Below are 14648 nucleotides of genomic sequence, written 5' to 3' on the forward strand. Positions count from 1 at the left end.
TAATTATCTCGAAACAAATTAATTTTAAACATTGATAAGACATATAGTAGGAGATTTTTTTCTCTCACATCTTCCACCATTGATACTTTTTCCTTTTTGAGTATTCGATCAAGTTGTTCTTGTCACATGAGGGGTTTGACCTCTCTAGAATTCGAGATAAGTTTCAATATACTCCACTAATTCTTTTCTTATGCTCTATATTTTCCTCTTCTAGTCATCCTTCTTGAAGATGAGGGCGAGGATGCATGACTTCTGATCATGGTATGTAAGTTTTCAAAAGTACACAGGCAATATCATATTTGACTTTCAGGTGATATCAATGATGAAATTTATTTAAAGAGGAAGAATGTGACCTCAAGGTAAAGTTGCACACTAATGTAGCCATTACTACTACATAGGTTTCAATGCATAAAATTAGCACATAAGAATCCGAGGGAAAGGTTTAGAACTAAACTTTCTCAAAATTGAAAAAGAGTATTTATATGAGAATTCTTTGGATTTAATTGAATTATGTTAAATATGAAATGAAGCAAATTGAACGAGAAAGCAAAAAGTTGAGAACATACACGACACATGCCCTTTGAAAGGCCAACTATTAGGTTTGCCTCAACCTCGTAGGTCGAGGTGTAGCATTGAATTTGGACTTCTACCTAAATTATTCTCTTTCTCTCTTGAGTATGATTGGGTCCTTTTATGTTGGCCTAAATTTTTCACATTGGACTTTTTCCTATTAGTTTCACCTCTAATTTTCAGACTTGTATGATACACTCAAAATACGTGTAGGATCATCATTAAGACCATCATACTTGCTGTCCATCCATGAACTGATCGGATTAACCAACCAAAGTTAGCTTCCGTCATTATATATTGAACAGAAGCAAAAGCCTCAGTAACGGTCGGACGATAGTAAAAAGTCATAGCAAACCCCGTAGCTACTTGTACTAAAAAACAAGTAAGTGTAATTCCTCCTAAACAATAAAATATGTTGACGTGAGGAGGAACGTATTTGCTAGTTATATCATCTGCAATCGCCTGAATTTCAAGACGTTCTTCGAACCAATCATACACTTTATTGAGATAGGGAAACCAAGGGGACCCCCCTCTGAGAACCGTATATGAGAANTCGCTCGTAACGAATATGTGTACTCCAACTAAATTTCATCCATAATATTAGTAATCAAGTAGGAATCGTGTTAAGGGTCTTGCTTCATTTTATTTCAAACCAAACCAAGTTTTGTATAATTATTCAAACCATGAGTTTTGATCAACGAAAGTTGATTCAAACCGTCCATCCAAACCCAACATTTGATTACATAAAACAACGTCAACTCATGCATACGACATGTTTTCCGCTTGGCGCCTAACGGAATCAAAAAGCATCGTCGAGAGATATCGCTCGCCCAAGCTCGGGAAGATGACCTAAAATGGATCACGGAGTAAAAAAGATGTAAATTTGTTGCAAACATTTGATGTTTGATTTGGAAATGAAAGTAAAATATGGCTTACAACAATGAGTTTTCCTTTATTTTCTGGTCTCTTTGCAACCTTTATTGCAGCAGCAGCTATTGCACCTGATGAAATCCCCACCTACGTACAACACTAATCATAAAACAAACCTCTATTTTTTCACTCAAATACGTCAAAATTGTTGTTCTCATAGGTATAGTAACATACTAGGAGGCCTTCTTTTAGTGTAACAAGCTTTGCAGTTTCAATGGCTTCCTCACTTTTTACCTGAATACACCCAAATTTGCATTTAGGACGTTTTAGAGGTCGGAACTCACCTATCTACTTACAAGCGTACGTGTATAATAGGGAAGACGGGGAGCGTGTTGGTTTATTCTACATTGAACGTATTAGGTTTTCGATATTGATCTATAAGTTCGAGAGAAAGTCTCGTCAATTGCCAATTTAAGCATAACTCAACTGATTAAGACACTATACTGTAATGTTGACCAAATGAATATTGATGCACCTGAATGACTTCATCAACGAGTTTGAGATCAAGAACGGCCGGGATGAAGCCAGCCCCCATTCCTTGAATTAAATGCTTGCCTGTATTCATCGTGGGGGAATTTAGAATCAACCATTAACTTTAAGAAACAATGGGTCTAACTTGAAAGTATTGTAAGAGCTAAAGTCCAACGCTAATAGATATTGTGTCCGCTTTAATCCGTTATGTATTGTCGCCAATTTCACGGTTTTAAAATGGGTCTATTTAGGAGAGGTTTTCACAATCTTATAAAGAATGCTTCATTCCCATCTCCAACCGGATTTTACAATCCACTCCCTTAGAGCCCTAACTTCCTCGCTGGCACATTGCTTGGTGCTGGGCTCTTATAACATTTGTAATAGCCCAAGCCCACCGTTAATAGATAATTATCCGTTTTAGCCAATTACGTATTGTCGTCAGGTTCATAGTTTTAAAACGTGTCTACTACGGAGAGGTTTCCACATCTTTATAAAAAAAAAATGCTTTATTCCCCTCTCTCCAACCAATATGGAACCTTACAGTGCACTCCCTTGGGGGCTAGCGTCCTTGCTGGCACACGACTTGGTGCTTGCCTCTTATTTAATACCATTTGTAACAATCTTAAAGCCTACCACTAGTAAATATTATCCACTTTAGTAGGTTACATATCACCGTTAATTTCACGATTTTTAAAACGCGTCTACTAGAAAAAAGTTTCTACACCTTTATAAATAATGTTCGTTCCCCTCTCCAACCAAGGAGAGATCACACATTTATGAACAAAAAATAGCGTTTTTTTTTATAAATATTTATAAGTGTTCGAGCCATCTTGGATGCAACTCAACTAATCAAATAAGATAATCATTTTTAAGACGAGCAATAACAAAACAAAAAAAATGCTCAAATGAGAAGGTATCCCAAACAGTGGGAACTCACCTGGTTGTCCTCCACTTAGCACAGCACTCTCAGCTGGTTCCACTCCATAAATCTACATCATATGAAAAGCAAGAAATAAGAAACGAAAACGTTATCAAACAACTCGACAAACGTCGGGTTTTAAAGCACCGAACAATGAAACCAACCTTAATGTCCGGATTCTGTTCCTTAAGAAACTTCCCGGCACCAGTTATGGTTCCCCCAGTTCCAATCCCCATGACTATGGCATCCACTTTTCCTCCGGAATCTTTCCATATCTCGGGCCCAGTGGTTTCATAATGAATCTAAATACCATAAACGGATTCAGCACGGATTCAGCTCATTCAGAATATTTGCTAAAACCACCGCAGGTAAAAGTTCTCTATTTATAATCAAATAAATTACAATAATATGAAAATAGCAATAAATAGAAAGATACCTATGTAAGTGGCATGAAAAGACAAATATCTAAATATTTGCCTATAATAAAAAATAAAATATGATATATGTCTCAAACCAAAATAAAGCATACCTTTGGATTGGCTAGATTCTCAAATTGCCTCATAAAATAGCTATTGGGAGTGACTTTCATTATCTCCTCAACCTTTTTTAGAGCGCCTTCGACTCCAACTGCGGGGTCGGTGATATGCAGCTCAACTCCGAAGGCTAGAAGTAGAATTCTTCTTTCGAGACTATATGAAGCTGGCATGACTATAATAAGTCTATAGCCTTTTACAGCTGCGATGCTCGCTAACGCAATGCCGAGGTTGCCGCTTGTCACCTCGACGAGGACGGTCTTTTGCACGAAAAAGAATATACGGATTAGGTAGCGGATTAATTGGTTTACACAAAGATTTTTGCTTATTCAAATGATTGAGAAAGAAATGAAGCGTTTCATAGTACCTTCCCTGGTGTAATCAGACCTTTGTCTTCTGCGTCTTGAATCATACTGTGTGCGATCCTGTATCGAAAATATGTATGAGATAATAAGCTTGAGTTAACAAAAGAAGTTATTAACTGTGAGATCTCACGTTGGTTGGAGAGGAGAACGAAACATTCTTGATAAGGGTGTGGAAATCTTTCACCATCAAACACGTTTAAAAAATTTGAGGGAAAGCTCAAAGAGGACAATATCTCCTAGCAGGCTTAGGCTATTACAAATGGTATCAGAGTCAGACACGGGACAGTTTGTCAACGAGGACGTTGAGCCCCAAAGAAGGGTGGACACTGGGCTGTGTGCCAGCGAAGACGTTGGGCCTCAAAGTGCGGTGGATTGTAAGATCTCACATCGGTTGGAGAGGGGAACGAAGCTAGTGAGGATGCTAAACCCGAAGGGTGATGGACACTAGGCGGTGTGTTAGCGAGGATGCTGGGTCCCGAAAGAAAGGAGGTGGATTGTGAGATCTCATATCGGTATATTTCAATTCGGTCTTTATATCTGAACAATCCATTGCTTCAAAATCACATTCCATTTGATAACGCTTTTGTTTCTAGTTTTTCAAAACTAAAATTTTGATTTTTTTTTTTGCCCTTAATTCTTAATTAATTAATAAACGTGCTCTTCGTAACTAAAAATTCCTAGTATTTTAAAGTATATAACGATACGAACAACTTTAACATTGGAATTTAATCATCATAAAATGGAAAAAAAAAAAAAAGTTATCATACGAGCGATCGACTTTATTAAAAAGGAGTCTAAACCTGTCTTTAATGCTAGCACAAGGCTCCATCGTCTCCAACTTAGCAGCGATACGAGCAAAACAACCATCAACCACTTTATTTAGATATACCATTGGAGTATTACCGATTAACTGCAAACGACAAAAGAAGGCAATCAAAGTGAGCATAACTCAACAACATATTCATCGTCAAACTGATCAAACTGATCGTAAGAGAGAATTACTTGAGTGATATCTTTCTTGATTCCACCCTTCTCTTCCATGCTTAAGTTTGTTCTTCAAATCCTTCACAACAACTACAAACCAAGAATTAAAAAGTGTAAGAAGAAGAAAGAAGAAAGACATGCATGGGCCATTAATATGACAATATCGTAAGCAATTGATACTCATGATGTCAAGAGCTTGCTAAGATGGCTATCACATTGTCAACTTCTTGATATTAAACCAAACCCCCCCATGCAGTGATTGACAAACACACAGAAAAGGGGAAGAAAACACATTCAAATTACAACTAATAAAAGAACTCCCAAACCTCTAATTCAGAGAAAGCAACAAAACCCGACAAGACATGAGCTCTTCAAAACCTCAAAAATGCTAATTTATAGAGGTTTATTGATTCCAAATTTATATTTTTTTTTATGTATTTTTACCGGCATCAGGTTCTCGTTCGAAAATTTTCTCATTTTTAATATATATTTTTTAAAATAATTCAAACCGATAGTTTCATTAACCTAAAAAATTCATTGAACCATTTAGTTAATGGCAATAAATCCCCGTCTTTATCGATTTTTAGTTAATAAAGAGATCTTTTTCTACTCCCTCTCTCATTTCTGGTTTAAACAAATCGAGATTTCTCAATTCGTTTAAGACCCGTCGCCATGAGTTAAATAGATATCTCTATTTCTTCCGTAAAATTCTTTACTGAAGAATCTATTAGATATTTTTTTAAAATTAAATCGTATTCTAAAATATATTTTGCATATGATGTATAAAACATATGTTCAACCACCATTATTTTATGCTTTCAAATTACTTTTTAGGGTATTTTATAATCATTTTTATGTATCTAAAAACCCACAAAAATTTAGGAAAATGTTTTTCATTGGATAAGAATATTTATTTTTTGGTATACCAACTTGAAGAGAATATATATATATATATATATATATATATATATATATATATATGAAAAATAGAGAAAATGAATAATGAATTAAAAAGGGAATTTTATAATCACTTTGGGAATGCTTATCCACTTTGAGCCAATTTATTCTTTTAAGACTTATTTGGTAAGGAATAAGAATTTTATTTTATGCTTTTTTGACTTATTTGGCAATATTTTATGTTTAATGGATTTATGCGTTTCAACGTGAAACTAAATTTAATATATTATATTAAAACACTAAATTTATAATTTAATATTTTAATTTTAAAATAAAATCGCTACCGTCATACATGTCATGATTAAAAAAAATGCTCTTGTATTACCCTACATCAAATCTACCGTTTAAATGTGGAAAAACTAAATATCGAGTATGGAATTTATGACCTCCTCAACTGACGTCGTCATCTGTACATCCTTACTTTTACCTAAAAAAAATGTTGAAAGTAGGTTGAATTTATAAAAATAATCAGTAAGTGATCTCACTGTTGAAGGCGAAAAATGTAATTAGGTACGGTGAAATATTGGAAAAAAAATTAATACGTGGAACGACCCAAATCCACCGCTAGCAGATATTGTCCTCTTTGGGCTTTCCCTTTCGGGATTCCCCTCAAAGCTTTAAAACACGTTTGCTAGGGTTTGGAAGCCTATTTATAAGGGTGTGGAAACATTCTCCTATTGATTGGGGCAGAGAACAAATCACTATTTATAAGGGTGTGGAAACATTCTCGTAGCAGACGAGTTTTAAAGCCTTGAGGGGAAGCCTCTATTTGGAAGTTTAATTTAAAAAAAAAAAAATTGAGTATTTAACGACTGTTCTCCTTCTTTACTTATTTACTCCATTTATTAAATAATATTTATTTTAAAATTAGATTCTAATATCGAATCATGTTTTTTTTATACTATTAATCCCAAAATTAATTATTTAGAACTTCTAAAAGTTAGGACATACAAAAGTCTTTATCAAAAATTAAAAAAAAAAAAAAAATTATTAAAAAAAAAGAAAAGAGAAAAATACTTTGCTTGTAAAATTGGTATTGACTATGGTCGATGACGAAGAGGTGATAATATAAAAAATGTATTTGTTAAAGTTTAGTAGATAAAAAAATGAGAGAACCATACCACTTTATATAGATAAATGTTAGACATAGGATATGATAAAAACTTTTATTGTAGATCGAAAAGGGGAATGTGTCACACTGCCGCAACTAAAATAAGATCTCATGTTGAGTTAAAACCAAAACGATGATCGAGAGAGATATGAGTCAATGAAGTTTCTTAGCTCAACAATGTGACTTATTTCATGTAGTTTGAGCCATTGTGAGTAGAGAGGTTCACGTGGTGAGGCAGAGTAGGAATTAGAAATCTTTTTTTCCATTCGTCCTCATCAATGGTTTCGATTTATATCATTGCTAAAATTCTTATTTATTTTTGCAGAAATCAAAGTAGAGATTTTCCATAGGAAATTTGCAGGAATCGGATTCTCGAGAGAAATTTTTAATAGTTTATTATCTTTTGAAAAAAAGAAAAAAAATTCATTTGAATATTACAATATTATTTTACGAACGAAGTTTCTAATAATTCAAATTTTAATATCACAATATAGTCTTCATTTCAATTTAAATTAAAAATTTCCAGAGGTTAAATGAACATCTCTATTTGTGAGTGAGTAGTAACTATTCCACTTATCATTCTTTGCCTCATAAATTTTTGGGACGAATACTTTTAACATTGAGGAGACTTCCACTCATTATTTCAAATGCAAAGGGAGGATCAATTTGTCCATCAAAGCTTCTAAATTCAGCCATTAAATGGAGGGCTTTTATTTTGGCTCTGGCCTCGACCTATCGATTTTGCTTGATCTCGATCAGACTTTGTGGGTATAAACCTATCATATCGTCTTTTTGAAGCTTCATTACCAAACTGTGTCATAGGATTAGCATCGACTTGGACTTATCAGTATTGTTTGCACCACGTACTTGACCTTGAATATTCTTTTGGTTGTGCTTTGGTCTTTTTGGTTTTTTTAGTATGAGTTTTTGCTTCTTTCATATCCTCCACCATTGTTACTCTTCCTTTCAACGTCTCGATGAAGTTACTCTTCTTGAGTCTTCATACGAAGGGCTAATTGTTATATAGAATTTAAGTTAATGTGCCAATATATTCTTCTCATTCTTTTCTCGAGCTCTATAAGGTATGACTTCATCTGAATCGTCTCCATTTTGACGATACTAGCTAAAATCTAGACCGGATAATATATTTGAACTTCACATAGAAGTTGCACAATAGTGTGGTGCTTTTTGCATTGGTATGCATTGGTTTTAATGTTTAAGTTAACACAAAGGAATGAGATATAACAAAGGATCATGATGATCCTGTCTAGATTAACATTAGTTAAAAAATCCTCATGAAAGATGATCATGATGCTTTTTAGGCACCTTCACTCTTGTAACATGCCCTTCTGAGACAGGAGTATACAATGACAACTTTAATAAGGATTTGTTACGCACAATACGCCAACGACTTCAAATTCTTTATTAGTTGCAGGCAACAATCATTCAGGGAAAGCTTGTGTTTTAACTAGTTATAATGGACACAAACGAAAGCTTGAGGAAATACAATGGTAAGGATCATTGAACTTACTGCAACCAATGTTGGTAGTATTTGATTACATAAAAGTACGTGAGAAAATTCCAAACCGTTCAATTCATAGATAAGTCATGTTTTCCGCTTGATGCCTGATGGAATCAAAAAGCGTCGTCGAGAGATATCGCTCGCCGAAGCTCGGGAAGATGACCTACAAATGGATCACAGAATAAAAGATGTAAATTTTGTTGCAAAGATTTGATGTTTGATGTTTGATTTGGAAATGAAAGTAAAATATGGCTTACAACAATGAGTTTTCCTTCATTTTCTGGTCTCTTTGCAACCTTTATTGCAGCAGCTGCTGCTGCACCTGATGAAATCCCCACCTACAACAGAAAAGAGAAAAGAAATATCTATATTTTCACAAAAATACATCAAAATTGTTGTTCTCATAGATAAAGTAACATACTAGGAGGCCTTCTTTTACTGCAAGAAGCCTTGCAGTTTCAATGGCTTCCTCACTTGTCACCTGAACACACCCAAATTTGCATTACTACCTCAAAAAATAAGGACATTCCTGCCAACTTGTAAATAAGGACAAAGCCATTTAGGACATTTGAGAGGTCGGAACTCATCTACATGACTAATTGCAAGCATAAATGTATAATGGGGAAGACGAGAAGAGTGTTGGTTTATTCTACATTGAAGGTGTAACAACCCAAGCCTACCGTTAACAGATATTGTCTTCTTTGGGCTTTCCCTTTCAGGCTTCCCCTCAAGGTTTTTAAAACGCGTCTATTAGGAAGATGTTTCGACACCCTTATAAGTAATACTTCATTTCCCTCTCCAACCGATGTGGGATCTCACAATCCACCACCTTTGGGACCCAGCATCCTCACTGGTACATCGCTTTTCAGGGCTTAGTGTCCTCACTTGCACACCTCCCAATGTCTGGCTCAAAAGGTATAAGGACTTCATTGTTTATTTAAAAATTAATGGGAAAGTTTCAATCACTTAGCTCAACTAGTTAAGGCATTGTTGGTAAAAGGTTCGAATTTTCACCCCATATTGTTGAACTCAAAAAGGGGCAAAGGCCTTGTCTCTTATCTCTTAAGCTAACTTTTGAGTCATATTGTACATAGAAACGTTGCAAGAAATCTTAAAAGGGGCAAAGACCTCGTCTCTTAAGCTAACTTTTGAGTCATATTGTATGCTAACATGATCATATAATTTTTGTTTAGATCATATCCAAAACAATATTGCAAAACAGAGAACCGATCAAAAGAATTTCTTTGGACAAATAAGTTCAAGGTGCACCTTAAAGACTTCATCAAAGACTTTGAGATCAAGAACAGCTGGGATGAAGCCAGCCCCAATGCCTTGAATTAGATGCTTGCCTGTAATCACCATGAGAAAATGTTAGCATACAAACTTTGGCTAAAAATCATTTAATCATCATGAGAAAGTGTTTTCGTCTGATCTTTAGGCGCTACTTGATTTAAATGGTATATCTTTTTAAGCTGCTCGATTTCCATACGAGCGCTGTGATATTTATGTTCAATTTTGTAAATCATTCCAAAATAATAAAATTTGCTTCAGAATGGGAGCTCACCAGGTTGTTCTCCACTTAGCACTGCACTCTCTGCTGGTTCCACTGCATAAACCTACATCGTACTTAAAGGTTGATCAATCTCCCGAATAATAACAGCCCGTTTGGTCGTTTGGTGACGTTCTTATTTCTTATTTTATGCTTAGTTTTTACTAAGAAGCAAGAAATAAGAAACGAAAACGCTACCAAACAACTCGACAGTATTGGGTTTTAGAGCAGCAAACTAAGAAACGAACCTTAATGTCTGGATTCTGTTCCTTAAGAAAATTCCCTGTGCCAGTTATCGTTCCCCCGGTTCCAATCCCCACGACCAACACATCAACTTTTCCTCCTGAATCTTTCCATATCTCTGGCCCAGTGGTTTCATAATGAATCTAAATAACAGAAATGGATGCAAATTGACTCAGTTATATATCTTTTTGAGATCACAAATCAAAACAAATCATACCTTTGGGTTTGCTGGATTATCAAATTGCTTCAGAAAACAGCTGTTGGGAGTGGCTTCCATTATCTCCCCAACCTTCTTTAGAAGGCCTTCAAGCCCCAGTGCAGGGTCTGTGATGTGCAACTCAGCTCCAAAAGCTAGAAGCAGAATTCGTCTTTCAAGACTATACGACGCTGGCATAACTATAATAAGCCTATAGCCCTTCACAGCTGCGATGCTTGCCAATGCAATGCCTGTGTTACCGCTCGTTATCTCGACGAGGACAGTCTTTTTTCCACCGAAAAGTATAGATAAGACAGATTAGGTAACTAATCAAATGCATGACTTTAAGTTTAGCAATTGTTTTACAAGGCATTATAATCACCGAGCACAAACAATGTAACTGCTCAAGCCCACCGCTAGTAGATATTGTCTACTTTGGTCCGTTACATATCGCTGTCAGCTTCACGGTCTTAAAAAGCGTCTATTATGGAGAGGGTCTAGCCCTACTCTGACTAGTGCCTCGCACTGTTCGATGATTGGGTCTGATACTATTTGTAATAGCCCAAGCCTACCACTAGCCGATATTGTCCACTTTGACCCGTTACGTATCGTCGTCAAACTCACGGTTTTGGGCTTGGGCTATTACAAATGGTGAGGCTGATGGCGATACATAACGGGCCAAAGCAGACAATATCTGCTAGTGTTACAAATGATATTAGAGCCAGACATCGAGCAGTGTGTCATCAAGGACGTTGGGCCTACAACGAGAGTGGATTGTGAGATCCCACATCGGTTGGAGAGAGGGGAATGAAACATTCTTTATAAAGGTATGGAAAGCTCTCCCTAGTAGACGTGTTTTAAAACCTTGAGTTTAACCGTGATACGTAACGATACAAAGTGGTGGCCTAAATTTTAATGGTACAGAAAGAAATGAAGCATTTTATAGTACCTTCCCTGGTGTAATCAGGCCTTTATCCTCAGCATCTTGAATCATACTATGCGCAATCCTACATGGAAACACTTGTACATTTAAACATTGCAAAAATCCCTCATTACAAACATCGGGAAATTACATTAGTACTAGGTCCTAGAAATGTTAGAACACGGCTCCACAAACGTTATCATACAGGCCATCGACTTATACAACAAAGAATGATTCTCAACCTGTCTTTAACGCTAGAACACGGCTCCATCGTCTCTAACTTAGCAGCAATACGAGCAAAACAACCATCAGCCATTTTATTTAGATATACCATTGGAGTATTACCAATTAACTGCAAATGAAAGAATGCTATCAAAGTGAGCAAAGTTCAAGAACATCAAGAACATGCAAACAAGTTAAAAAATATTCAAAGATTCATAGTAAGAGAGAATTACTTCAGTGATATCTTTCTTGATTCCACTCTTCTCTTCCATGCTTTAGTTTGTGCTTCAAATCTTTCACAACAATTACAAACGAAGAATTAAAAAGTGTAGACAGGGCAGAAACCATGGCTATTTACTTTTAGATAAAACCCTAAAGATTTAAGGAACAAATTCATGATCGGATCAAGAAAACATTGCAAATTAGTAATACAACAAAATAATCACTAGAATTAGAGAGTGAACAAAATTATTCAATGGTACAGTACTGGAAAGCAAAAGGAAACAGCTCAGTACCGAAAATTGGCTGATTCAACAAAAAGAAAAGCGAATCTGAGGCAGATAAATAAAAGCGGAAGAAAAGTGTTTCAAGAACAGCTAAAAGAAACAAACCTCTGATTCAGAAATGGCTTCAAGAGTATCGGAAAAAACAACAAAAGGCCACAAGAACTCAGCTCTCGAAACCTTCAAAAAGCTTATTAATGGAGGCTCATGATTCCAAATTCCTGGGCTCCATGGAGAAGGAGCGGACACAGTCGAAAGGGCAACGATAGAATCCTTTGCTACTGATTCTCTATCTTATAAAGTCTCCATAAATCCAGCGGCTGGCTGTTCTATCCTTCTTTTTATCTCTAAATTAATAAAAATACTACTAAATTTATTATTAAATAGGTTGGATGAAAGGGTTAGTTGATTCAAGATCATGAGTTCATAATCAAAGAATACACTCTCCATTGGTATTAGGCCTTCACCCAAAGCGAGCTTATACTCAAAGAGAACAATTTGTGTTCGTCTAATAAAATATATATTTGAAGTTTCAGATTTTTATTAATATTCTCCCATTTTTAAATTAAAAGAAAATGATAAAAAAAACGTTTATAATATTTCAAACATAGATTTGGTAAGAGATTCATAAATATGTCTCTATAGATTCTTCCTTTGTGTGAAAATGAAAGGATTTTGATAAGCCTGTCAAAGCCAGTCATCCTCATTACTAGGAATAGTTTATTTCATAGTAGCTTTTGTGGAGTAGAATTAGCTATTTATAGGATTTATTTTTCTTTAAATAGAAGCCTCTGAGTTAAACACAAGGCACAGTAAACTGTTTATTATATTTCAGTTGTTCATGTATCACCCTGAGTAATAATAATTTTATATTTACTCACACCTTTGAGCGTGAGATATGGTGACAGTTGGTATCAGAGCCAAGTTGATACGGTTGAAATTATTACTCAACGAGATAAATGGTGGAAGTGCTTCTATGGGTATAGCTCTGGAAAAGCTGGTTGGCAATAACTATAGTTATTGGAAGTGATGCATGGAAGCTTATCTACAAACGCAAGATTTGTGGGATTTGATTGAAGGTGATGACACAGATACTCCACAGAATGCAAAATTACGCCAACAATGGAAGATCAAATGTGGAAAAGCCTTATTTACCTTGCGAACTCTTATTAGCAAGGAATACATTGACCATGTTCGTGATTTAAAGTCACCAAAGCAAGTATGGGATACAATTTCTAGAGAATGAACTAGCTATGGTGACTTAAGGTAATTCTTCTATTGAAGAATATTTCTTGAAAGTGAAAAATCTATGTTCTGAAATTTCAGAACTAGATGCGGAGGAGCCAGTGAGTGAGGCTCGATTACGGCGTTATCTTATCCGTGGATTACGGAAAGAGTTTATGCCCTTTATTTCCTCAATACAAGGGTGGGCAAATCTGCCTCCAGTAATTGAACTGGAGAATCTTCTTTCCAATCAAGAAGCCTTGATTAAGCAAATGACCAGCAGCGACGAGTTTTCCCCAAAGTCAGAAGATGCGTTGCATGTCAAAGATCAAAGGAGACAAAATTATCATTCAAAGCCTTCATCAAACCAATGGGAAACAATTCAGAAGTGAGGAGTCGTCAAAGAAGCCATTTAAAGCTTGTTACAGGTGTGGAAAACTAGGCCACTTTAAACGAGATTGTCAAGCGAAAGTGGTGTGTGATCGTTGCGAAAAGCCAGACCATATTAAGCCGAATTGCCGAGTCAAAATCCAGGAGTCAGAAGCAAATGCTGTACATGAAAGTAAGAATTCTTCAGATTCAATTTGGGAATACTGCTTAACCACTGAGATTCTTGATCAGCCAACAAACGTGACTTTAGCCGTATATCAAGATGATGTCTCCACAGATTTCGAACTAACCTTTGACGATCTTGAAGCCTTTGAGGCTGACGATTTCCTCATCTCCGAAGATTTGGATCAAACTACCAATTTGTTAGACTTGCAGGCTGACCAGGAAGCTTCTAGGGGCACTGTTGTTCATGTTTGCAGCTTTGCATGCTCTCCAGGATCTGGGAGCTCTGCGGTTTCATGCAAGCAGTCCCCCAATGAAGGTGAGTTTTTAGACTATCAATCTTCTGAATTAAGAACTACAGATAGCGAGTGCTTTTCGACCCATTCTGGTGGATGGGACTCAAAGAGTCTTAGGATTGTAAATTTTCCTTCCCTAGAGCATAGTGGCAGTGGTAGTGATCATGAATTCTCAGTCGAACTAGATCCGAAATCTACCAATCCCCAATTGAGTTCTTGGCTCTAAATGAGGATGAAAAGAAGAGTAAAGGGCCCAACAAAAGGGAGGGAGGAGAATTAGAACCTGACCTTGAGGTTGAAACTGCGCTTGCATCTGAACCTGGATCGAATCGTGAACCCGAACCAGATCCGAAATCGAAAACTGGATGTGAAGCTAAATCGTTTCCTGAGAGTGAAGATAAATTGGTAGAAGAAAATCATTTGGAGTCTGATAATGGTCAAAGGGAGGTTGAAAGTGAGAATCTAGACCAAGTTGAGCAAGATAGTGTTGTAATAGAAGCTGAGTACTTGGATAAGAGCATGAATGTGGCTAAAGAGATAGAAGCTAGCAGTGATGACGTTGGTTTATCAGAAAGTCGG

At 36.1% G+C, this 14648-nt stretch overlaps 2 protein-coding genes across 3 annotated transcripts; both read right to left on the bottom strand.

Annotated features, from left to right (window-relative positions):
* Nucleotides 1–1188: 1188 nt before the first annotated feature.
* Nucleotides 1189–5145, bottom strand: LOC111792360 (cysteine synthase-like). 2 transcript variants are annotated; one of them, XM_023673766.1, is made up of 11 exons: nucleotides 5099–5145; nucleotides 4791–4862; nucleotides 4589–4698; nucleotides 3791–3848; nucleotides 3420–3683; nucleotides 3055–3192; nucleotides 2909–2960; nucleotides 1976–2055; nucleotides 1675–1734; nucleotides 1507–1587; nucleotides 1189–1419 (listed from the first exon to the last, which is right to left on the bottom strand). In XM_023673766.1, the coding sequence occupies exons 2-11, from the start codon at nucleotides 4827–4829 to the stop codon at nucleotides 1330–1332; spliced, it is 972 nt and encodes a 323-aa protein (XP_023529534.1). In that variant the 5' UTR covers nucleotides 4830–4862; nucleotides 5099–5145; the 3' UTR covers nucleotides 1189–1329. The 2 variants fall into 2 exon arrangements, with proteins under 2 accessions (XP_023529534.1, XP_023529535.1); XM_023673767.1 differs by lacking the exon at nucleotides 5099–5145 and adding an exon at nucleotides 4996–5038.
* Nucleotides 5146–8234: 3089 nt separating this feature from the next.
* On the bottom strand, nucleotides 8235–12306 carry LOC111794041 (cysteine synthase-like). The gene is made up of 11 exons (XM_023676152.1): nucleotides 12106–12306; nucleotides 11728–11787; nucleotides 11515–11624; nucleotides 11300–11357; nucleotides 10372–10635; nucleotides 10160–10297; nucleotides 9927–9978; nucleotides 9632–9711; nucleotides 8784–8843; nucleotides 8620–8700; nucleotides 8235–8525 (listed from the first exon to the last, which is right to left on the bottom strand). Exons 2-11 carry the CDS (start codon nucleotides 11764–11766, stop codon nucleotides 8436–8438), a joined length of 972 nt encoding a protein of 323 aa, XP_023531920.1. The 5' UTR covers nucleotides 11767–11787; nucleotides 12106–12306; the 3' UTR covers nucleotides 8235–8435.
* Nucleotides 12307–14648: the final 2342 nt, after the last annotated feature.

This window comes from Cucurbita pepo, chromosome LG04, assembly GCF_002806865.2.
Source record: "Cucurbita pepo subsp. pepo cultivar mu-cu-16 chromosome LG04, ASM280686v2, whole genome shotgun sequence".
Taxonomy (NCBI): domain Eukaryota; kingdom Viridiplantae; phylum Streptophyta; class Magnoliopsida; order Cucurbitales; family Cucurbitaceae; genus Cucurbita; species Cucurbita pepo.